This window comes from Grus americana, chromosome Z (assembly GCF_028858705.1).
Source record: "Grus americana isolate bGruAme1 chromosome Z, bGruAme1.mat, whole genome shotgun sequence".
NCBI lineage: Eukaryota > Metazoa > Chordata > Aves > Gruiformes > Gruidae > Grus > Grus americana.
In genome coordinates this window covers 11813754-11839201 of record NC_072891.1, presented here as the reverse complement: position 1 = coordinate 11839201, position 25448 = coordinate 11813754, and the positions used below count along the sequence as shown (strand labels likewise).

The following is a 25448-nucleotide window of genomic DNA, read 5'->3' as shown; positions in this document are numbered from 1 at the left end:
GCTGCCTCTCCTCTGCAGCTCACAGCTATAACCCAGCACAGGGAGCTGCCTGCTGCCTCCTCCTAAAGGATGGATATTTTGATCTAGCCCTCATTACCTTCAGCATGACCACGCCTCTCAAGCAAACAGAAAGTGGTGTGAGGAACAGCAAGCTCATAACCACACTGGATAATCTGTGCCTTGCTCTCTGCAGGTGAGACAGCACGAACTTGCCTACACTACAGCTTCTGGATCATCATGACCCCATCTGTAGCATGGCACAGGAGGGATGGACACTCTTTCGCATGTGCTGGACCACTCAGGAGGAAGGTGGGAGTCACTCAGTGCCTTTCCACCTCACTCACTGATTGCTCACAGCAGAAATCTGAATTCTTAAGACATGGCAACCCCATCCACCACCACTGAGGCTGTTTCAGGAATGCCGGAGAGAGGGATGTTGGTCAGAGCTGAACTAAGAGCATGGTCCTGCTCAACTGGAGCAAGGGGGACCAGAACACAGAGGCCATCAGGAAAGCAGGAGGTGCTGAAAACTTTATAAAAATCCTCAGAAAGAAAAACCAAAACCATTTGCCATCCCTGCCAACCCTGCCTTTCAAGGTCAAACAACATCCCTCTCAAACACACATAGATCAATACAGGCTGATTGTTACCAACATGCGCTTGACAACTTCTCTGTTCGGTGGGAACAAACATGGAAGTTTTTTGAATGAGGGGTCAGAATTGAAGATGATTGAGAAAAAGCACACATTAACTTAGTGGCAATGCCTGCCCGCAGTCCTCACATTTCCCCAGGGGGTCACTAACTGAACCCCCCCACTGAGCCTGCCTTCTGAGAGGATCTGAGCAGAGAGGCACAGGAGTCTGTGGGGTAACGCCAGTTGCAGACACGTTCACAACAGCAGGATTCACCAGCCCCCATGATGATCCTGCCCCAGCAAGCCCTGCCTGCTGCCTAGAGCAGCAGTACTGATTCAGGGCTAGCAACCCAAGGCAGGAGTCACGCCTCCAAATAAGTAAATGGCTTGAGAAGAGAAAGTTGTTGCTGTTTTTTCCAAAAATTTGGACATTTCTTGTTGTTTGCTAACCATTTTCTAACAGAATTAATTCCCCAAATTAATTCCTCTGATGTTTAAGAACATTCTTTAAATTTCCAGCTTATCTTTATCCATGCACAACTCACCCCTATTCACTCATGTTCCAAAAATGAGCTTTAACGTCAGTGTTTATCCAGTCTGTGTTTAAAGTTATATCATCTGAGTTCTTTAATCACTTCACATTAGGTAGGCTCTTCATTTCTTTGATCATACCAGTATCCCTTCTATGGACCTGACCCAGTTTGCATACAGACGTCAGAGAGCGACTGGAAACGTACAGTCTTCCAAGCAAGGTCTCGCCATGCCTTAATACACTAAAATTTCCCCATCTCTGCTACAAATATGTTGTCCAACATTTATCCTTTTCATAACTACATCACACTAGCTGCTCACAACTATCCTGCACATCACTGACACACCTTGGGTTTTCCCCCATCTCTCTCACACTCCCCGATGAGCTCCCCCTTGGCGCTGAACTTTTAGCTTATTTCTCATGCACACAGCCAGCAATATGAACTATCCAATTCCCATTCGGATTCCTCAAGGACATCCAAATTCTTTCTGCTGAATAACCTTGAACTGCCTCTGATGATGTTTCCTAGCTTTGCACCTTTAGGAAACATCACTAGCAAAATCTTACTTTTTAATGCTCTGAGCATTATTTGACGTTATTGAATAGCTTCCACTTCGAGACTGCTCTCTACTAACAACTTCCCTTCGGACCAGTAGTTCCTCTTTAACATTCCTATTATCTTCCTCTAGCCTGTTTGCTGCTCTTTACTTCTCAGCAAAGTATATGATGGACGGAAGAAGCCCACATGGGTTCAAGGGGAGGCAGGACAAGCACTTGAGAGATCCAAATGGATCTCTCTGTTTTATCTAAACAGATAAAATATAATAGACTTCACAAAAAAAAAAAAAAAAATTAAGATATGATATCTGCTTGCCCTGCTCCCATTTTTCCCAAGCTGACCACCTGCAACCACTTTTGCAAAAGTAATACTGGGCTGGGTGGATCCTTCATCCCAACCACGACAGTGGTTTCCACCTTCCTGTATTAAGGTCGAATCCTTCCTATTGCCAGAGTGTGATGCCTCACTGCCCAGGAACAGAGGCTTTCACAAGCTTCATGAAGAGTCACCACTACCAGATAGGGCTAGCGCTGGCAAGGCTCCCCGTGGGGCTGGGCTCAGCTCCATATACCGCTACAATACCGAGATGTCTACGGGAAAACCAAAGGCAGCGCACAGCCAGCTGTCTGTCTCCAGTCCCTTCCAGCCCAGGATGTCAGTACGTTCATACTCTTTTTCTAGGAAAGTGCTGCTATCAACATTTTACACGCAGGAGACTGGGGCAACAAGGAGACATGAACCACCTGGAAAGCTGTGGGAAAGGGAGAACCGATCCTACAACCCCAGTGCTTGTCTTTTAGCCTTAATACTTAGCTCTGCCCAAGCAAGAGCACAAAGAAATAGCTGAACACTGTTAGGCAGAGGGGAATCAGGACACAAACAACAGAGCAGCTCCCAAATCATGCCAAAAGTCTTAGCTTCAATCTGATAAGCCAATCTCGTAATGGTGTACAGAAAACCTTGAATTAAAACAAACCCTGGACATAACTGATCCAGCCTGAGATTTCAGAGTGTTTGAAGCACAAGCTGAGCTCTAAGAACAACCCTGTTTCTTCAAGCACTCACTCAAATATTGATGACACATTGAGTGGGAATATAAATTCTTTCAGCAATCAAACCCTTGGCAAAAGGAGAAGAAAGGGTATTATTACAAAAAGTACATGCCTTCTAACCCAGCAATCAATTGCTCTGAGCAGCCTACAGTAATAGTGGATATTAAGGTGTTACTAGCTTCACTCCTATTACAATTAGTTTTCAAAATGCTGCCTCTACAGTGCAATTTACCTAAACCATTAGTTGCACAATTTACCTAAATCATTAGTTTCACCATAACTTAATGGTTCCCCACTGCCATGAGGAAAGCCTTCAGTTGCCACATTACATACTATATTTGAGCTGGTGAGTTCAGTAGCCACAGTTCTTCTGTATTCACCAGTTTGTATTCTGACCTCAAATAAAAACTATGTATTTCCAAATAAGCAGCTGAAAAGCTGCAGGGCTGGGCTCAATCCGCAGCCCTGAAATGGTTCACTGTCTAGATACTAAGCACAACCACAGATTTCTGTGCACGCAGCACACGCTGCTCAAGGCAGGTGACTGCTTATGGTTCCCGTGATGTACACCAAAGTGACATTCCCTTCCCACTCCAGGGGCATCGCCCGGCTGACTCAAAGTGAGGGTGACTGCACTGCAAACAAGCCTCAGCTCACAGAGACTGCAACGGAAGGGATGTAGCAGGAAAGGGGTGAGCAGAGGAGAAGAAAATCATCACTGTTGGACACGCAAGAGGCCACATCCAAGAATGGAAAAAGCCTCCTGCCCTCCTGCTTTAGTACTGAGTCATAAATATTTCAGTTTTCCAAGGCAACAGCAAGTATGAAAACTGCTCTGGATTTCACACAGAAAAACCACACTCACCTCTCTCTGCGCATGCCAGACCGCTCCTCTGGTGCATGCCAAAGCGCTTCCCTGCCATCGCTGCTCAGAGCAACTGCAGAAGCCAAGCACTGAGATCTGTCAACTCACCACAAAGCAGGCTCCCAACAGACCTCACTATTCTCAAACACTCCCACCTTTGTAATAAAGCCCAGGCAGCATATAACCACCAACTGATTTATCAGAGACATGTGATATTAATTAAGGTTGTTTATACTGATTTTTTCCTAAGTTTCTCCATTTATCACCCAAACTAGACACGCAGTACTGCTTTACAGTGTTACCTGCTCCAGCTGGCTATGTTTTAGTGGCAAATAAAGCAACGTCCAGACAGCTTGTGCTTCTGCACAGCACTCCGCGATTAAAAGAGACTATTGAAGGTACACCCAAAAATCCACCCACTAGCAGCAATGCTACACCACAATATAGGCAGGCATAGGAGCCCGGTGCCACCCAAGAGACTGCCTGTGCTCCTTAGCACCCACATCCCAGCAGGCACCAAGAAAAGCTGCAAAGGGGAGAGGAAACAGGACCACTGAAAACTTCTTCTAAAAAGCCTCTGTCATGGAGGCTTGTAACTAAATCCCGGAGACCCCATCCACCACTTGTGCATTTAACCTGCTGGCTCTCGGAAGAAGTGGTTGTTTTTTACTCTTCACCTGTATTGTCTACAGTACCGATACTGTTAGCTGAAGGGATAAGGTGTATACATAAACAGCAAAGTGACATAAATTATAATTATTACAGTGACACCTCACACAGCACAGATTGCACATCCCCACCCATAATCATCATGCATGACCTGCTCATTCAGAAGGGATCTGTGGTTACCATAGATCACAGGCTGAACTTGAGTAATAGTGGCATTTTGCTTTGAAGCAGACAAACAGTACGTAGGGCTGTCATATGAAAGATGTGGAGTAATCCTTCCTCTCTGCCCAACCCTGGCACATGCCTCATGGACATGTCCCATATGGACCAATGTGTGAGAGTTCAAAGAAAGCAAGGAAAACCAGAAAGGGGTAAATTGCAAAGCAAGCGGGTTAATTTTCTGTAGAAAACTAAGTGGTACCTGAAAGCAGTTCTGAAATGTGTAAAAGGCTGCTGCCAAGAGCAAGTGAATAAGCTGTTCTCTGTATCCTCAACAACAGGAATAGGCTGCCCGAGGGGCAGCCAGGGAAGTTTAGGTTAGACTTGGTGTAACAGATAAAACTAGCCATTCATTATTCCACCAAAAAAGCACAGCAGTCAGCAGCTAAAGCTGGTTTTCTTAATATTTTGCATGGTCTTGCCTGTCTCAGAAGCTCTTCGCTTTACTTATTTAGAGGTATGCATTCCTGTTAATTTTCACAGGCCCTTAGTGTCAGAAATTGGAAGTAAGTTCTTTTTCTGGGTTTGCTGCTGAAGAAAGGCACATCTTAGGGTCTTGGTCAATCCTATGTGCCATAGCACCACAAGATACTGATAGAGAGAAGGGACCAGACTGCTAAGATGCAGGATGCAGCAGATGATAATGTCCAAGTCACCGGGACCTTCTAGAGAGAGATGAAATGAAGAAACACATGGAATGGCATAGCCAGAGTCCACTATGCCTGGGTCAGGGAGATGTAGTTATATGGCTTCTGGAGGTCTTATTCTTGTATTATTTCTGTTTGACTCAGAGGAACAGGGAGTCTCTAATACAGGATTAAAAACCTAAAGCAGTTTATTCTGTGAGAATACCTGGAGAAACAGAAGCACAGTCTTGGAAAGATGCAGCAAACCTACAGGTGAAGACAGAGTGCAAAAGCATCCCATGCCAGCTGATCGGTAGGTAATCCACCTGGCTGTTAAGAACACACTCAAGGGTGTTTTTTGTCCTAAACGGAATATGTTTAGTACCAGCTTTCAGCCAGTGGATTCATCCTCCTTTCATCCACCTACAGTTAAAAGACTTTTTCTCATGAATTCAGTCTTGTTGAAGATGATCCTTCAGCACAGCTGAGAACCCTCCTAAGTTTCTCTCTGGTTATTATAACCCATTTAATACAGCAGGCTGTACTGGATCATCAGTCAGCTGTACTCGAGGTCTCCATGTCAGGTCAGACTGTGATTAAACAACCTATTGGCTGTACGTACTTACTGGTGTACGCTTAATCGGCAAAGCCTAATCTGCAGCACATGCAGCCAGTTGTGCAAGGTCTACCTCCTCCAAAAACCATGTTCAACCAACGGGCAGCCATCCCCTACGCAGGCAGGCACACAGAGCCAGAACTGGGGAGTATGTGCCTGTCCACTGTGTGCTACGAATTTGCTCATGTTGGAGAAAAATCCAAGGAAGGAAATGCTACAGGATAAAGGGGATCTGTGCGTGGGAGGAAATCCCTGCCATGTTCTTTAAAATAGAAAATAAAAGCTGGGAGAGGCAAAGCCCGGGTACCAGTGATGAGGCAGGCCGCAAAGGCAAAGCAGGTCACAGGAGATACCTGACAAACATGCCAAGCTTAGATTGTGTTGGACAGACTGAAACGGGGCTCAGCCTCACGTGGAGTGGATGAAAGAGGTGGGGCACACTGCTCTATGGGGTTCCCCATGGAGACATCTCAGCACTTCAGGAACTGCTGGAAACCATGGTGTGGGGCTTTGGCACCACACGGAAGACTTATGCAGAAATGTGCAGCAAAGAGGTGCTTAAAGATGACAAACGAGGCCATGTGTCCCCATGCACCCCAGACACATTCCAGTCAGGGGAACAAGAGCATGCCAGAGTGGAAAGAGCCCTGAAAGAGCCCTCAGGAGCTCTGTAATGTACAACCATACACAGAGCCTTGGCTCAGGCTTAATAATAAGCAGCAACGATGAATCAGAGAGCTCCTTTGTTGGCTGACACGGGAGAAGAGCAAGAAGGAGCAGAGGTATGGAGGCACAGCAGGCCCCTGCTGAAGGACTGACTGCCCAGAGCATGGTTCTGGAAACACAGAAACTTGTTTTTCATATCCATGACATCTTTCCATCTCAGGACAATTCTGAAGTCTGTGTATTCAATACACACTTAAGAAAGCACTCCATCCTGTACACAAACGGAGCGCACACCTCTCAAAACACAGCAAGGAAAAGAGATAAGTTAAATGGTGAGATGGGGAGGAGGGCTAGCAAGGGCTGAGCATGCAAGACATAACAGTCCAAGCTAGAAGGCGAGCAGCTACTCTGCTCTCACTCAGTGCAATAGCTGGAGAAAACTCTCGGTCATGATGATCTAACAGGACCTGCTCTCCATCCCTAGGAACGTCTGCCAGAATTAGTAATCCCGTATCAGAGGAGGTGAAGCATGGAGCACCAAACAGTGCTTGTCATGTTTTTAGCAATTTTTGCTCCTTCCATCTTCTTCTGTGTGCAAGGCTCCATCTATTAAACTGTGTAACAGCAACAGAGGCTACCTCTCCTACCTCCCATATTAGACCAGGCAAGAGTGGAGCCACATCATCTGTCTGCAAGAGGGACCATCTCTGTCTTCACATGGGGCTTCTTTTAGTGTAGTGACAGGACAAGGGGTAATGGGTTCAAGGTGAAGGAGGGTCGATTTAGATTAGATGTTAGGAAGAAATTCTTTACTGTGAGAGTGGTGAGGCACTGGAACAGGTTGCCCAGAGAGGTTGTGGAGGCCCCATCCCTGGAAGTGTTCAAGGCCAGGCTGGATGGGGCTTTGGGCAATGTGGTCTAGTGGAGGGTGTCCCTGCCCATGGCAGGGGGATTGGAACTAGATGATCTTTAAGGTCCCTTCCAACCCTAACCATTCTATGACTCTATGATTCTTTGAGCATGAGCCCTCCAGGAACCATTTCTGTGAGCTCTGGGTTCCATACACTGAACACAAGGACTCGGTGGGGTCTGCTGCTTTCCAGTGGGGTCTCCTGCTTTCCAGCACACAGCAGGGGCTGATGCTGCAGCAGCATGAGAGCAGCATACCTAGCATAGGACTTGATCAACAACAGGCAAAACCCAGCCAGAAGGAAACAAGCTGCAGCTTCCAGCTCCTCGGTGGGACGGTGCACACTGCAGGGGCTACACAGCCCAAGGAGCATGGCTCCCCACCAGCCTTTGCTGTGTGGTCTGGTTTTCAGTTACAGGCACTGACCACACCATCAAAAGGGCAGAATTATGGAATTACTTTTGTGTTTATATGGGTAGCAAGAATGTCCAGAGCTATAGCTGTTAATTCAACATACAGATTTAATATGCCTTCCACAATTAAACTAATATCCAGCTACCAGTCCTCAGGAGAAACCTAAAGCAGGGCTAGAATCCCTACATATGCCATTGCTACAGCCCAAGAGGTTTTAGCGAAGCAGCTAGCTCTGGCCACCAGCAGAGACCTGGCAGCAGGCTAGATTAAAGCTCAGGTTAACCCCTCCTGGAATTTCCTGCACCTCTCATTAGACCTAGCGATAATACTCTGAACACCCAGGGAAAGCTCAGTAGCAAATAACCTAATTAGAAGTGAAAGTCTCACATCCTCTTGGTGACCAGTACATCCGCTGAACCTGAGGGTCAGTGTCCTTTGTGGTCAGCAGGGCAGCAAGAAGAGGAAAACACAGGGAGCCCCGCCAGACCCCCTCCTGCTGCCCCCTCCCAAGGGTGCAAGGCTGCTCTCTATGGAAGATTCCCAACACTTTGGCTGAAACAACGCCAGCGTTTGGGCAGGGCTTGTGTTATTTTTAACACTTGCTCACATAACTCTTTGGATGAATCCTGGGAAGAGCTTGTCACCAAAATAGTACACTGTGGGCACTATTTATACACCCACTGGCAGCACAGCAGGATACACTAAGGAGGGAAGGTAGAGAACCCCCTTCCCTCCTCACAGCTTAGCAACTAGGGATATAGGAGGGCCCTAAAACATGGTTTAGTTGTTTGGGCTAGTCCTCAGAAGTAAACCATCACCTGCAGAAGGCCTGATATCCTTGTCTGTCCTGTTTATGAGACTCTCATCCACATGGGAGGGAAGCCCAGGTACCGCCAGCTTGGGGAAGATGGATGGCTGTGTGTACGGGGGCAGGCACGCCCCAGCTGCTGTGCACTAAAAAAGGAACAGTCGTGCCTAAACACCAGCTATGTCAGAAGAAAATGCTGCTGCCCTCCTATTTTATCTCTCCTTGGCTACTGCAGGGAAATCTATCAGGGGTAAGGCTTCTCGGTCATCACCTCTTTTCCCTGTACAGCCCCAGTAAAGGTGTGCAGGTGGGGGAAGGTGAAGCAGTAAATGCCAGTGAGGTTTGCTGAAAAGAAGGCACCAGACTAACAAGACTGACTCTCCTTCATCCCTAAGGACAACAGCAGTTTCAGGCCTTTCTGTATCAAAACAGCTTGCACTAAGAACACTCTTTTCAGACTATCCAGGGAAAGGAGGGTCTTCCCCTGTCTAATTTTCTGGGGTGAAAATAACTTCTCTAAAGCCTTTTCCATGCCTATTGAAGTTCCTTGATTTTTTTATCTTCAGTGAGTTTCTTCTCCCTCCCCCTTTCTCCCAAGACACATTCAGACCGCTCTCTACTTTCATGTCTCCTGGAGAAGCAGCTGACATGACCTGCAGAATCTGCATAGGATGCTGCACAAGAACAGAGAAGACAGACAGGCTCTGGAGCACCAGCACACCATCCTGGAGTAGAAAGGGACCCAGCATTTGATTTTCCAGTGTGTAGGTAAAAAGAAAACAGATATATGCATTTTCTTTCCATGTAATAGAGGCTACAGCCTGAGCAGCATACTGACTGTTCATCAGAGATATAGAACAATGCAAAATAAAACCACATACACACTAGTAATTGAAGCATGCTCTCCAGGCAGGGACAGGGACTGGCCACGTTATTTTCAGCAGAAGAAATGGAAGGGATCAGCTCCTACCTTGCCAGATACAATCTCCCCAGATCGTGGGCTCAGCTCACTGCAGCTGGAAGCTGGGTGCAGCAGCAATGGCATGAAAGCAGCAGGGAGAATATAGCATGGAGAGCCAGCGATAATCCAAAGCAAAACCAGCTTGTCCCTGTGTCAGCTGAGGGATCAGCGAGCCATGCTGCGGGGAGTCTCTGCGGGCAGCTCCCCCTTTGCTGCAGGATGGCGGGCGAGAGGCAACATGACAAGGCACTTCTTCCAGATGGGAGCTGGCTCAGGAATTCCTCCTGCTGCCAGTCACCTGCCTCTCCCCGGGCACAGTGGTGCCAGGGTGCTGGTCTCACTCACAGAGCATGTGGGCAGGAGAGAAAAGCGAGGGCTGCGGGCTGCTGGCAATGCAAAGGCCAGATTGCTAATGAAAGCCCCAGTGTAAATACAGATGCGCTCGGGAGAGGACTATGGCAGAAATGCAGCTCGTGTTACAGGCAGCCATTTACAGCAAGCTCAGAAAGAAGCGAGCGTGATGGGGCCGTGCGGGCTGACTCCACTGCCTGCCTGCTCAGGCAGGGGGGTGGGAGGGCAGCTGCCTGCAAGGGGTGAAGAGACCACTAGTGAGGGGAGACCCCACAGCTCCACGCTCTGCAGCAGCTCCTACACATCCATACACAGCACCTGCTAGCAAGAATGCAAACCTATGCAATTTTGCATCTTACGCCCCACCTGAGACAGCCCCAGCCCCACACCTTCTCTGGTGCACAGTGCTACAGTACCCCATCACTCCTGGGAGAAAGGCTGATCAGAGCATTGCTCCATCTGTATGTGCAATCAGCTCATGGTACAGGAGCCCATTCCCATTGTCCAGGCCCTTTCCCCATGCTCAGGGGCTCCACATCTTTGGGACACCAACCCTCTCTCCAGTTCCCTGCCTTTGGCACCTCCCGCTAGGATTCTTCTTCCCCTCTCATTTCAGGATAACTTACAAGTTGTATTGCAACTGGATTTACACCAAATAAGGAAGATGGGGGATAGGGACTAGCTCAGCAAAGAAGCAACATGTCAAAGGGTTTGGGGGCTTTCCCCCTCTGTTGCCCGCACAGCTGGAACCAGCAGTAGAAGGGGTTTGCAGTTTCACCTACTGCCCACTAAACGAGCACTGAAAGACCTCAGCAAGAGGCTGAGAAGGAGCTGTTTCAGGATGCATACCACAGCAGGCATAGCCTATTTTCAGTAAGCCTGGTGCCAGACAGTCATATAGCTCACGCCAGTGGCCTCTGGGTGCGACCAGTGACAAAAACCAGGGAGTTCGTGTAGCTATGTAGCAACTGAGATCTGTTCTGTAGAGGCTGTGGGGACCTCCGTTGAAAAAATACTGCCTGGTCTCAAAAAGGTTGAAAACAGTTGCCATAGGCCAGTTGCATCAGTGAGTGCTGTTAAAAACCTACCTTCAAGGAGAGCACAGGGACCCCCAAGTAACAGGTGCATGTCCCGGTGATACCTACAAGAGGGGTGAAGCATGCTCCCTTTTAAAGAGAGCAGCTGGGTTGTACTATCTGTTCAGCAAACTGCTGGTACAGCCGCACCCCTCCACACAACTGGGAAAGCAAGGTTACTGGAGTTTGAACTCCTTGTTCCTGCATGTGCTGATACCCTTTCCCTGGGCTGATGGTGCCTGCAATGAGGAGGGTGCTTCATGCCTTGCCCCTCCATGGTGCAGAGATTCTCCCTGCAGCCCAGCCCAGCTGACCTTGGGATGAGGTAACTCTCCTGGCATTGAGCTACCCTTGCACAATAAAAACCATGAAAACTTCCCAATGTAACAACAGTGAACTTGGTGCCAGGTGCAGCTCGCCAAATCACTCTGAGACAAAATACAGCCTCGACTTCACCTTGAAGTGAACATTCATCAACATGGGCAAGATGGCTCCAGACAGGGGGCTGCTTCTACAAACTTGATAGGCCTTCATGGCTTATTCCTGCGTAGTGGCAAACTGGGAACAGGTCTCTCCTGGGGTGAAGCGACTACACTGACAGGCTGGTTCGTTGTTAAGGAAGACAACACTGAAGATGCATCTTCAACCAAGATGCTTCTGCAGCCAAACTGGTCTCAGCCAGGAAATGGCTAACCACCAGGTGATCCCAAAGGGTTTAAAACCATTCACAAGAACGCAGGCTCAAAGGAGGCAGTTGGGAGTGTTTAGATCAAGGCTGCAATAAGCCTCACCACATCTGCAGCAACAGCAGTCCTGCCAAGGCACAACTAACAGCCATGTGGCATCCACAGCCTGCCTGCCAGGAGCAGGACCATTGACCTTGGCTGGGGAACTCTGTCTAGAAGCTCACCCCTGTGCTTTCTGACCACACCTGGAGAGATGGAGGAAAGTGATACCCACAGAAAATGTGGTGTAGCAATCTGTACAGCCTGGCCTCATCTCACTTTGGAAGCTGATCTTCTCTACAAGCACTGCTCCACCTCAGTCTGACCCACTGCCCACGTTCATTGTTCACTGGAGGAATCCAGCCATTGCAGGGGAGGGCATTCCCAGTCAGCATCACTTCACGGGATTTTACTTTTCCAGCTCAGCTGCGTAACACCTCAAGCAGTCCACCTCCCTGTTTGATGCCTCAGTTCCCCCCCTGTGAAATAAGGATCGTAACACTTACCAAGTTGCTGCAGATGTTGTAAAGTTAACTTCATTATGGGATGCTGGCAGTCTGTAAACAGCAATGAGCATTCTGCAAGACACTTTTTCCACCCGTAAAGCAGAGACTCTTTGTGGCTTTCCCAGGCATACAAGCCACTGCACGCAACTTTCTTCACCCTCACCACAGCAGGTATGCTGCAAAGACAGGGATCCCCATTACCCCCAAAAGCAGGAGCCCTGGTCTCTCCACCAGCCGCATCCAGGCCATATGCCAGGCAGCAATGTGATGCACCAGCCCAGCCTCAGCCGAGCTGTCAGGGCAGCGGAAGGGCTGGGGCTGCACAGCTCTGGAATTCCAGCAACGCACAAACACCCTGTCAGCCTGCACCAGGAATGACTCCTCCCTGCCCCGGACTGGGCTGAATCACTGGAAATACCAAAACAACGATGAGGTCACGTTCCCAGAGCAAGGAACTGGAGCCAGATATAGCCGCACGGAGAAGCGTGCTAAAAAGGGACTCGGTGTACAGGCTGGAGGCTCTGGCAGACAGGCACCCCGGACATTTGTCTCATTTAAAAACAGCTTGAGGCTGCCAGGAAACTTTTTTTTTCTCTGTAGGGAGCAGGGAACTGGGCCGCACATCAGGGGCTTTAAACTCTTTATCCATCCAACTGAAAGAGGCACAAACATTAGAGCTCGTGAGTGTATGGATTTGGGCTCATGGAACAAGGCAGAAATAACATTATGACTGGATTCTGAGTCCAGTGATGCCAAAATCTCACTGTGATACCAGGCTCAGGCTTAAGCTGTTAAGAATCCTCCTTCAGCAAGCTGAATGGCAGACAAAAATCATATGCCCATTACTGTCTGGTTGCTTTTGCTACAGCCTCAGCCAGCTTTCACAAAAAAACCCATTGGTCTGGTAAGTTTTCAATGAGGTGAGCGGCAAGTAACAGTGGCTCTGCTGTTGCTGCTGAAATGAGCATCTAAGGCACATCAGCAAACAGACTTTTCAAGGCAGTGCAGTTCCAGCCTTTCCCAGTTCTCAGGGAGGAGAGAGACTGGAGACATTTTGCTACTTAGACTGTGAAGGAAATTGCAACATAGGACTTGGAAAGGATAGTGGAATTCACAATAGAATTCGCAATAGCCTGCTCTTCCCCTGGCCGTAGGACGAGACATTTGGATGGATAACAAGAACACCCACAGTTATATGAAGAGGCTCTAAGAATCCAGATTTTATTTCATCAGGACATAAACCAGATCCTAATCAGAAGGCAAGGGGGAGCAAAGATAGGACCGGACAGCTCACGCCAGGCATCTCACGTGGCAGGCTGGGCAGAAGTTGCTGTGCTGGCATAGTCTGCAGCCACCACAGTGTCTGGCACACTGAGCTGGTGGGCTATGCCTGCACCTTTCTCCTGCAGGTGCTTTCAGATTTGCTAATAAAAGACATAAGAAAATCTGTGCATAACTTCCACAGGAGAGCCATTAGAACAGAAGTGCTCAAAACCAATTCTGTTCATTTTCACCCCACTGTTTCAGCGTGTTCTGGTAACAAGAACCACAGTATTGAGTCACACCAACAACTCTACTGGTCTAGTGCCCTATGTTTGACATTTTGGCACTGGCATATACATAGCATAGAGTACAGAGTGATCTGTCCTAAGGCATACTCTGCCACCCTGCAACAATCAGCAGTCAAGGAACTTCTAGAGCTGGAGGCTGCACACTGAGCACCATGTTTAACAGCCACTGAAACACATCTGCCATTGAGGTGTCTGGTTCCTTTTGGAATCTGTGTATATTTTCAGCCTTCATGCCATCTCGTAGCAACATGTTCTGCAAATCAACTGTGTTGAAAAAGGACTTCCTTAACCTCCTGCCTAATAAATAATTTTGCTGGATGTGCTGCTTCTGTGCTATGAGAAATGGCAAAGTTGAGTAAGGTCATTCCTGATTGAACTTCTCCCCACTGTACACTATTTTATAGGCCTTTACTCTCTCCCACTATCTTCTACTTTTCCTGGTTTAATCTCTCTTCCTACAGAAGCTATTCTAGTCCTGTAACCATCCTCATTCCCCTTTTCTGTATCACATCTAGGTCTACGCAAGATGCTGTCACAATGTGACTGTATACCTAAGTATAAAAGAATACATACCAGCATTTTTTTATTTATTCTGATTTCCAGTGTGAGGTCTGCCTTTTTGGCTACAGCTGAACATTTTGCTGATGAGCTCAGATAACAATCCACAGTGACTCCAAAGGGCTGCTTCTTGTGGGCAGTGAGAAACTGTTCACAAATCACCATTACATGCATAAAGTTGTGGCATTTATCAGCATGGAATCCCATTTGCTGTTTTATCATGCTAATAGTTTTGCAACATACTCCTGTAATTCTTCATGCAGTTTTCAAACCAACTACCCTGACTAACTTAGAATCATCAGAAAATTAGTCTTCACTCCACCTTCCAAACTATAGCTAGATTTGTTGCACAGGATGTGTTCCATAGATATCCCGGCTGGACCCAGGCACTGCAGGTAGCAGAGCTTTGATGCATTGCAATCCCTTGATTAGGGCACTGGAGCTTCTCTCATATGAGGGCAGACTGAGAGAGCTGGGGCTGTTTAGTCTGGAGAAGAGAAGACTGAGAGGGGATCTCATCAGCACTTATAGATACCTAAAGGGTGGGTGTCAAGAGGATGGGGCCAGACTCTTCTCTGTGGTGCCCAGTGACAGGACAAGGGGCAACGGGCACAAACTGGAACACAGGAAGTTCCATCTGAACGTGAGGAAGAACTTCACCACTCTGAGGGTGACAGAGCACTGGGACAGGCTGCCCAGAGAGGCTGTGGAGTCTCCTTCTCTGGAGAGATTCAAAACCCGCCTGGACGCGATCCTGTGCAACCTGCTCTGGGTGATGCTGCTTTAGCAGGGGGCTGGACTAGATGGTCTCCAGAGCTCCTTTCCAACTGCTGCTGTTCTGGGATTCTGGGATTCTGTTTGGCAAGGAGTGCTCGAAGCACAAGTGACCAAGGATGCTCGATCTCAGTGAGATGACCCACTGTGGCCTGATTCAAGGAGCTGTGGAGCTCTAATGCTCGTGGTCTGCACCTGAACTTGTGCTGACACAGGGCCATGCGCAAGTAGACATCTGACCAGATACTCCACAGGCTTTGCCAGGCACAGTCTCAACGCTGTGTATATGGCAGCACAACCATTGCAGCAGTAGGACAACCACACTCCACACCCCAGCACTGGAATGAGATTAGCAGCATATCAAATTTGCACTCACACATGACCATCTGAACCAGTGTCTTGCCTGGGCGCTCGTGGAGGATCCTGGCACAGCTTGAACCAGCCATTGTGAAACCAGCCAACAAGAAGTTCTCCTCGTGAAGAACATGAACGAGTCACCCAAGAGACACTACCACTGTAGTGCATAGTTTTCTGCAAAGCAATTGAACTAGCAGAGCGGCTGAAAGCATCCTAAGGCCACGTCCTCCAACAGCAGCCTATGCAGGTTGTGCCAGACAGATAGTCCTGTCAGCAGAACATTTGTAACAGCAGCCCAAAAGCTGCACATGGGGAGACTGTTCAGACAAAAGCAGTCCTGAGGAGGACACGGTGTGACCGGTCCCCTCTTCTCCTGACCCCTGGCAATGTGGTTAGCACAGCTAACGCCATGTTATCAGGTGAGCAGCCATTCTCTGTGACCGAGCGGGTCACGTATTCATTCCTTTCCCCTCATTATCAGGTCCTGAAGGTGCTGTGCTCCAAGCAGACGAATGAAACAGTTTTCTTCTTCCTCTCCCTACCAGCCTCAAGGTTCCTGGGCACCAGGAACCCGTTAACAAAATAAAGCTTTAATTGTAACTATGATTTCGTGCCATCATCATTCTGCCAAGGATCCCTAGAAGAACCTGTCCGTGCTGGCTGATGGACACACGCTCCCATCCACAGCTCCACTGAGGACTCAGTTGGAAGTGCAGAGTCCAGGCCAAGGCTGAAGGACTACAAAGATTCTCAACAAATACTAGGCACAACAGATGTGAATTGTGGAAACCAATATTCCCAGTCCAGGGAAGCACACACAAGAAAGAGGAAGGGGAGAAACTGTGGACTTCACATGAGCAGCAGACATCACAAGCAAAACCCCAACGAGGCTTCACATTACAGAATCAGAGGAACAGAGACCTATACCCAGCAAACCTCAGAAAACACACTGCTATGCGTGCAGGGTTTTGGTGAAGAACTGGGAATTACAGCAGAAGGCAGATTGCGTAAGGCCAAGCAGAATTGGGGTAACCAGCCTCCCTGAATACCTGGGAGGGATATGCCAGGCAGAACTCCTTCCTGCCAAGTTTACCCTGAAGGACTCCCAAGTTGAGCTGGCAAACCAGCAGGATCTGATGCCTGGTCCAGGTTCCGCAGAGCTTACCACAGGAAAGAGCATCAGGTAGCTACAACTGCACACAGTATCTTTGTTTCATTTATTCCCAGAGCTCAGAGGTACCCTTGCCACGCAGCAGCTTGATGGCGTGGAGAAGGGTGAAGGAGGCACTTCATCTATCCCTCATCTGTTTCACACAAAATATTGCCTGCAATCCCAGCAGAAAGACAGAAAGGAGGTTTCAGTGAACAATAATCCCTATGTAATATCCTGGTCTGGGATATTACTTTCTCTAGCTCACAGAAAAAGAGAACAAATCTATTCCTGCACATTGCCCATGGCACACTGCCCAGTCAGAAGCTCCACCAACCCATCCAACAGGCAACACAACCAGGCCACTGGGTAGAGAAAGCTCAGGATACCAAGCGTGCTGCACAGGAAGAAGAGTCAGACAGCATCTGCTGCCACAGCAAAAACTGAACCAGAAGCAGAACTGCTGGCAGAATATCAGACAAGCACAAACCAGGCTTGCACCTTTTCAATATTGTATGTTCCCTTATCCACAGCCCAAAGGTTTGCCAGGAGGTAAGGAAGCCTCTGAAGCAGCTGCTCTAGGTGTTGCTATCTAAGCCCAAAGGATGCAAACCCACAGCCGCCAGCAAAAGGTCACCAGACTGGAACCTGGCCCAGCAGCTTCTATGAAGCACATGAACTAGGAGACTTTCAGACTACAGTTTCTCAACATGAGAGTACAAATTAGTTTTCTAAATACAGACCTGTACTCTACATGGAATGAATGGCCTGGATGCCTGCAGGGCTGATGGAGGGTAGCACTCTACTTCAGATTACACAAAAGACTTCAGTTTAAAATTCAGGGCAGCTACTGACTCCCTGAGTCACCTTGGTCTGCATACCTCAGGCCCCAGTTCGCTGCTGAACAAGAAGATGCTGATCCTCCGTGCCTCTCAGGGGAGGGGAACGCAATAAAGCTTAAAAGATCCCAGGATCTCTCCCATAAATACCAAAGTTAAGGGAGGGAAACGGGGTTGTTCATTATGTTCAAAAGCCAGGCTTCTTTTATTAAATGCCTAATACGGATGTGGAAGCAGGATGCAGTCAGTAACAAAAACATGGGCCTTCCCTTGAGACACAACAACTCAGATCAGAGGGCGCTTTGTTTGTGGGGTGATGCACGGAGATAGCACCTGTAGCTCTGCCTGAGTTTTGCATTCAGGTCTGGGAATAACCACTCTCGCAGTGCAAACAAGCAATGCAGCAGCACAGCCCTCACCGGGGCACAGGCTGCTCCCTGCAAAGCCAGGCATGATGCTTCCAGAAAACCTATGAAAAGCCAGTGGTTGGATCATATGTTTTCCTAATTCAGAGGAAGCCTGGCCCTGCTCCGATTTCCCGCAACATCTCCTGGTGTCAGGAGGGGGGTTGGAAAAGGCCAGATCCATTTATAGCTGAAAAGTCTGGCAGAGAGCTCAGCATTGTGGGGAAAGGCAGGGAGCTGGCAGCTCAGTACAGCCAGCTCCACCCAGCAGCAGAGGCAGGCAGGAGAAAGGGGGTGGGTGGGTGTATGAAAAACCACTTCTCCTCAAGCTGGGAGCGACAGGAGAGAGGTTGCTCCTTCGTAGTGCCAGGCAGAGAAAAACACTGTCTACTTCTGAGCAAATTATAAAAAGTAGGGCAGCAGAAGACTAGCTTTGGAAAAGCCGAAGAGTGGCTGAGCTGCAGCTATGGCCAGAAGCACTTGAGGGCCGAGCCCAGGCTGCAGGGCTCCGTGCCCTTCTTCCAAGCCCTGCATCATGTCCACCCCTGCAGCAACCCAGTCCCCTGTCACTGGAAGAGGGCTAGAGGTGGCTCCTGGACAGGGAGCTGAGGCTGGGAACTCACCTTTGCTAGGAGGAATGACAGCTCCCTCAGTCCAGCATATTTACATTGGCCAACACGTTAAGTGGATGTAGTAAAGAGCCCTTGCCAGCCCTCATGGGAAAAGCTTGCCCCTGAGGACAAGGCACCACCTTAAAGCATCAACGTGCACAGACTTATGCTACGATGACTTCAGATCCTCATCACTTTATCTGGCGTGAGACAGTGATAGACAAGAGGTATTTATTTAGCTAACACAATTTAGCTACCAATTGTGCATATTCACAGTAAAATTAGGAAAAACAACCACTAAAACTGCATTAGGGATCACAGAGATGATGAGGTCATAAGAAAAGCAAATGCAGTCTAGACAAGGCAGTGTAATACCAGTGCTATTGTACAGGCACTGATGACAAGAGCATCATACAAAAAAAAAAAAAAAAAAAAATCTGGACGCCCACATTTAAAAATTATAAACTCAAATTAACAGGTGCAGAAAGGGCCTGGGGGAAACAGAAAACCTATCAAACAAGAAGAAACTTAAGAGCCTGGCTTGTTTACCCTAGCCAAATGTAGGCAGAGAGCGGATAGAATTGCTCTCTAAATATATCACAGGAGACAAACAAAACTGCTGAAGCAAGAGGATAGCGCTGGCACGACAACAAGAGAATAAATGCACTGTGAACGCATTTGGGCCGAAAATTAGAGGGGGAGAAAGAAATCAACCATCAGAACAGAAAGCTCCCCAGCTTTTAGGATGAAGTTTTATCAGTGGTCTGATGGGGTTATAGGACTCAGCACCTCTGCCCACAGGTATCCAAGACTTCCCTTATGCTCCTGTTTTTGTTCCTGGCTGGTAATTAGCACAGGTCGTTATTCAGACAGCTCCTTTTTTACAACAGACCTTGCTGAGGATCACTCCAGTTGGAGAACCTGGAGCAAGCATGCAGTGCTCCTTTGCCCTCCCATTCCGTAAGAGCTGCCCATGAGTGATGACTTCCAGGCTACAGGTCAGTGGAAGAGTTGTGTGGATGCACACAGATAAAGCAAGAGCAGGAATGCAGGTGTTGCGGTTGGCCATGTAAAACACCCTGCAGGTGCCTCTGCCCCAAAACAGCTGATGCTCCACACTATTAGCGGCAGAGGTTGCTCTGTGTAGCCCTGTTGGGTTCAGGGAGAGTCTAAGTCCTCCTCTGCTACAGTGTAGGAAAAGTAACTGTATCATCACTGGTTATCATCAAAACATTTTCATTCTCGATCCCGAAACTGCTGCCCGTTAGGCTGGCAAGTTATTTGGGTGCTACAGCAGAACAGTGTTCAAACCATGAGCCCCTATATTATGGAATAATGAGAAAAAGAGGGTGAAAAAAAAAAAAACAAAAAACAAAAAACCCAAACCCAAACCACATTTTGGGGATTAATTTTTGACACATCTATCAAATACAAGAGCTTCATAAAAGACGAAATCATCATCTCCAGACATTGCATTACCGATGACACGAAGTCTGACACACACACACACACACACACACGAGCCGAGCACGGCGCACACGAGAAATACCGAACCCCCCCCGCAGGGTTCTAGGCTCCGGACACGTAATGAAATCGAGCCCCCCACCCCACCCCATCCCGTAGGAGGCGGCGGCGGTGGGCGGTGGCGGCGGGCGGCGGCGGTCGCCGCCGCCCGCCGCCCGCCGCCCGCCGCCCGCCGCCCGCCGCCCGCCGCCCGCCGCCCGCCGCCCGCCGCCCGCCGCCCGCCGCCCGCCGCCCGCCGCCCGCCGCCCCTTACCGTCCGCCCGCACCGCTCCGCTGTTTACAGTCGGACGGCGGGGCGGGATCTCGGCGCTGCCCGCCCCTAGCGAGTCCGATCCTCTGTCTGAGGATGTCTACCGTTTCCTCTAAGTTTCCTCTTAAAAACATCCCTGGTGGGATGCAAAGTTTGGGAAACTGGATTGTTTCCCAAGTGACGGATATGGTAGGAAAAGCGCGATCGTCTCAGATCCGTCCTCACGCAGATCCTCCCCTCCTGCTTTAGGAAGTCCAGGAACAATGTAACGCATCTGGTTATAAACACCTTTGATCAATTAGCAGACTGGCAAGGAATTGGTCATCCCAATATTCTCTTTTTATTTAAAAAAAAATATTTTACAAAATCAGGAGTGATGTAGGACAGACATCACTGCCAGCTGATATGTTTCAAATGCTGATCTTGTCAAATTTTTTTTTGAAATATTTGTATCTGGTTCGAGTTCACCAGCAAATCTATTATCCCCTACACGTCCTATGCAGCATTTGCAAGTTCCCTTTCGCCAGAAGGTGAGTGCTTTGCACGTAAACCATATGAAAAGAATGAGGCAGTCTCAGAGTTGCCTTGCTCTGTCAGCAAAAGGTCTGCCTCTGCTGCTCGGCATTATATTCTGCTGAATTACATGCTAGGAACAGCTTTGATAGAACTCTTGGCCCACAGACCAGTCTGGGTATCGTGGGGATGTCTGCTTACCTGCATAAATTCTCCTTTTTCCTCTAGCCTCAGGGAGGCTGACTGTGAAAGACATAATCCTGCTCAGAAAGCCATGACTGTCTCTGCAAAGCGAATGGTAAATCAGAGGGCTGTGGTAAGCTCTAACTATCCACAGCGCTTTCATCAGTCAGGGTGCAGGCTCTCACTTAGGTATCTGCTTGCAGGGGAGATCACCGGGTTGGAATTTGGTCCTTTCCTAGCAAGCAGCTCCTGGCTGCTGAAGTCTGGATCCAGTCCCAGCTCTAGTTTTGCCCTAGCTACGCTGAAATTTAATACCACAGTTTGCAATGAGCCTCCCAAAGCAGCAGGTGCAACAGACTGGAGGGTTTTTTTTCTGTGCTGAGATAAACGCAGGGAGATGAAACCTTCTATTAGAGCTTAAACAATCTTACGTAGTAACTGCTGAAACTGGGACCACAGGCAGAAACGTGTTATACACAGACCGGATGAAATGGGGACGTGCCAAGCCTGTTGCCATCATACGTTGCCTCCACTGATACCTCAGAGACTCAAGGCAAAGAGTTCCCAATAAATACCAGATAGTTACTGTGCAAAAAAATCTAATTCTAAATAAGGAAGGAGTCTAAATTTGTATAAAGGAGACGAAAAAATTGTAACAGCCAACGCTGCTTAATCCTTTGCACAAAAAAGCTCCATTTAGACAGCTCAGCAGCGTTGGCAGGACAGACTCTCGGGCTGCCATGCTGGCCTTGCACCCAGTAACCCCGCTGATTGTGGAGCTGGTGTAACAAAACAGTGAGCAAATCGCAGTCCCTCAGGATCACCACATCTTTGGCTGTGTCTGTGCATCTGAAGTCCCTCTGCTAGCAGCCACATTGATAGGATTTTCAGCTCTCTGCAACCCGTGATTGACAGATGAACTGTTCCCAAAGAAAATATTAGCCCAGCACAGAGGAACTCTGCAGAGGCCCCCGAGCCCTCGCTAAGCTGCTCTGAAACTTGACCACACCGCTCATCGAGGAGGGTGAGGGAGCCACCAGGTCACACTTCATCCTTGACACAAGCAAGCTCAGTGCAAAGGGCAGGACACCCCACGCTAGCCAAGAAATAGCTCTGCCTCTGATAGCACTTGTGTGATCTCCATCGAGTCAGATGTGCGTGTGCCTCAGTCTCTTATGGTGGGAGACACCTGGTGCTGGCAGCTCAGATGAGCCCTAACCATGACACGGGCTTCTCAGGGCCAGGTTTTATGGCTTGATCCATATGGGAGCATGAGCTGCTTCTGCCCTTTTATTTTAAGTCTAAATGAAATGGCTGGTGCCCAGGAACAAAACCTGAGAGGGCTCTGAGGACAATGATCTTTTACAAGAGCAGATTTGCAATGCAGATAAAACAGGGCAGGCTGATGAATGTCAAGTCCTTGTCCCTTGACCAACTCTGAGCTTGCAGCACTTCCCAACAGCCTGCAGATGTGGGAAGAGGGTGGTGTTTGGGAACTGGCCATCTCTTGAGAAACTGGATTAACCGTTAGTTTGGAAGGAAGTTATTTCCAACTCATGCCTTCCAAAGTGCCTGTGTACAGTCAAAAGGCTACAAAATTACACATATTACAAAGATTAGGGATTTGAGGGTTGTGTGGCTGGACCTAAGGCGTAACTGGGGCCAATGCTGTCACCCCAGTAAGATGGCCCAGAGTGGATTCATGACAGAAACAAAGGCACGTGAATGAGAAAGACATCGCCAATTCAGTCTTTTTCTCAGTTTGGACTTCTCTTTGCTCTGAGGTATGTACTTAAAGGGAGAAAAAAACAACCCACAACATTATGAATGATCTCAGGGAGCGGAGATGCCTCTTGCATGTTCTCTGTTTTTGAGGGAGGCCCTCTGGGATAGCATACAACAGCTCTAATTCACCCTGCCCACCTTGCCTGGCAGCAGCACACATCTTTGCAACTAGAGAAGCTCAAGTCAGAGAGTGCACGTGGGTGAAAGGCCCAAGTCCTTGATTTGCTAGCCCAGAGGGCAGATTTCTAGGCAGCCACCAGCTTGGTGCTCCGCAGGGAGCACAGCCTCCTCTCCTGACAGCCCTTTACTTTGGTTTGCTTTGTTGGGGTTTTTGTCTTTTTTTTTTTTTTTTTTTTTATAGTCCTTTGTGTTTATATTTGTCACTATTTGGTGAAAACGTTCCCGTTGTGGCAAAAGGTGATTTTGGCCGCATGTTTCTCCCAGACATAATGAGTGCTCCAAAGCCATGCTGATGGGAAAAGGCATAGCCGGAGCGGCGGGTGCTGGTCCGACGCAGGCGTCTCTTGGGTGAGGGTGGAGGTGGCCTCTTTTTGGCTTCTTTGATCTTGAGCAGGACCTGAAATCAGAAAATAAGATGGAAAAAGTGGGAAGTGCATCATTATTCACAAGCACAGTAAATGAGGAGCAAAGAACAGGAAACAGTAGCAGGGAAACAAAGAGGGAAACAGAATAAAAAATGATTGACAAAACGGGGGTGGCAGGAGGGGTTGCAGAGCAGGAACTAAACTGGCAGCACAGGATGGCAGTCTGGTAAAAGGAAAAGCAAATCTTACTCTAGAAGGTGTTAATGGAAGTGTCATCTGTAAGACTTGGGAGGGGATGATTTCAGTGTATTGTTCTGCACAGCCTTGGTTGGGTATTACTGCAGCTCTGATGCCTTGGTTGGGTAGTACTGCAGCTCTTTTGGGCACCTCAGTCAAATAACCCAAAATCTGATAGTTACCTCAATAGTAAAAAAATCCAGAAAATGAGGAAACATTTAAAAATTGGCTCATACTTAATCTAGGAAACAGACTACTAAAGGGGATCTCTGATATGTAAAAGCTTTTTATGATGAGAACAGTGATCCATAGATTCTCATATTCCTTGGCAGAAGAGAAAGAGCTAATGCACTTTATTTGCAGGTAGTGGGCTCTCTGCTCCCACGTGGCCACCAAGATCATCTGTGGACAAGCATCTTTTCCAAAAGGGAAGGAAGCCAGTACTAAGTGCTGGTGGCTTGGCAGAATCCCCAGCCACTGGACCCCTGTCCCTCCTGCTTGGACAGTGGCAGCTGTAGGTAAGGCCTCTCTAAGCTTCAGGCTTGTATTTAAGTTCCTTTTATGCTTCCAGCTGGGGATCTCGGTGCAGCAAGAAACCCAAACATTCCTCTCATGACAATTCATTTCCCAGAGGAGGTAGGAAAGTAAAGGAATTTTGCACTAGAGAGACATGCTCAGCCCAAGCACTGGGGCTGGGATGTGGGCCACAGCTGTGTTGGACTTTTACTCAACTGAAGGGTCAACTCAGCCCATTTTTACACATCTGAACTGCCTCTAACTGTATTCTGAGGACCTCCCTACCTAGGAGTCTTCTCTAGCACCCACCTACTCCCTCTGCAAGGACTGAGAATTCCTCTTCACTCATTCTCCAACAGTCCTGGAATACTAGGGAGCTTCACAGACATCCTAAGGATGACCAGGGCAGCCACTGAGGAGCACTGAGGAGCATGCTGCGCAGACACTCGTGTCCGCAGCTCAGTGCAGGAAGAGGAAGGAAGCACCAGGTGGCAGCAGCATTTAGCAGATGCTCTTGTACGAAAGCCAGCCCGTGGAGCTGTGTTTATGCTGATCTTCTGGAGGGGTCCATTGGCTGCAGTGAGCTGTCCGCTCTTTGCCCACAACATGTCTCCTGACCTCTCCTTGCCCTAATAGTCTCATGTTCTGGTTTCAGGGAGGGCAGCTGGTTTCAGACAGGGCTTATAACCGTTGGCTACAAATGAAGTAAATTCTGAAGTCAAAAAGTCCCCAGCAAACACATACGCCTGGGTGGAGGGTGAAGGACTGTGGTCTGCCAGGCTAAAAGCTGTATGGCAGCAAGGCAGGAGGACTGAAACACGCCACTCCTTTGCCACTGAGCCACAGCACTTAAACCCTGCACCTAAAAATAGTGCAGCTTCCTCACTCCATGCAATCTAATCCACATCTAAATAATCTCAGCCTTGGTCCCAGCTGCAGATGGTTTGAACTGTGCCAAAACCCAAATTCATTCCTCCTTCTCAAGGGACTAGGAGACATACAGAGAGCAGCACTCTCACCTACAGGGACATACACTCTGAGGCTGCTGCAATATGGCTCCATGGAAAGCTTAGGTGGTAGTAAGCAGGATTTCTGGTTTAACAAGGTATCTCCTTACCTTATCGGTGGGAGTTGGCTTTAACTGAGCCTTCAGGAATCGAAAGCCAACCACAGGCAGCACACAGAGTGTGATGCTGAGGAACATTGCTAGCCACACGTTTGGTTGGCTGAGGGTGTTTCGAGCTGTACCTGAAAAACAAAAGCATGATTACAACCATAACAGCAGCACTCTTACCATCATTCACTTGAACCTTTTACCCTCTGTGATTCCAAAGCACTTGGTGGCCAAAATCTAAAGTAGACACCATCTCCAACAGTGAAATCAACTTGCTGTAGAGAAGACAGCGACATGAATATCACTGTCTGAGATGAGCAAAGAAAA

The 25448-nt window shown here is 48.4% G+C and overlaps 2 protein-coding genes across 12 annotated transcripts in view; both read right to left on the bottom strand.

The window, feature by feature from the left end:
- The window catches only part of RUSC2 (RUN and SH3 domain containing 2), a 60192-nt gene extending 39857 nt beyond the window's left edge, over positions 1-20335 (bottom strand). The window contains exons 1-2 of one of the 5 annotated variants that reach the window (XM_054809365.1): positions 20232-20335; positions 12191-12366 (exon numbers count right to left, since the gene is read on the bottom strand). The gene's annotated coding sequence lies outside the window, so the exon portion shown is untranslated. Of the gene's footprint in view, positions 1-9541; positions 9721-12190; positions 12527-20231 lie in introns of those variants that run through there. The other 4 variants (XM_054809358.1, XM_054809362.1, XM_054809363.1 and 1 more) reach the window with 4 other exon arrangements.
- Positions 20336-20545: 210 nt separating this feature from the next.
- The window catches only part of LOC129199234 (phospholipid-transporting ATPase FetA-like), an 87376-nt gene continuing 82473 nt past the window's right edge, over positions 20546-25448 (bottom strand). For all 7 annotated transcript variants that reach the window (XM_054809369.1, XM_054809372.1, XM_054809368.1 and 4 more), the window contains 2 exons: positions 25125-25255; positions 20546-23286 (listed from right to left, as the gene is read on the bottom strand). In XM_054809369.1, coding sequence (XP_054665344.1) covers positions 23065-23286; positions 25125-25255 — 353 coding nt within the window. In that variant the 3' untranslated portion in view covers positions 20546-23064. The remainder of the gene's footprint in view (positions 23287-25124; positions 25256-25448) is intronic.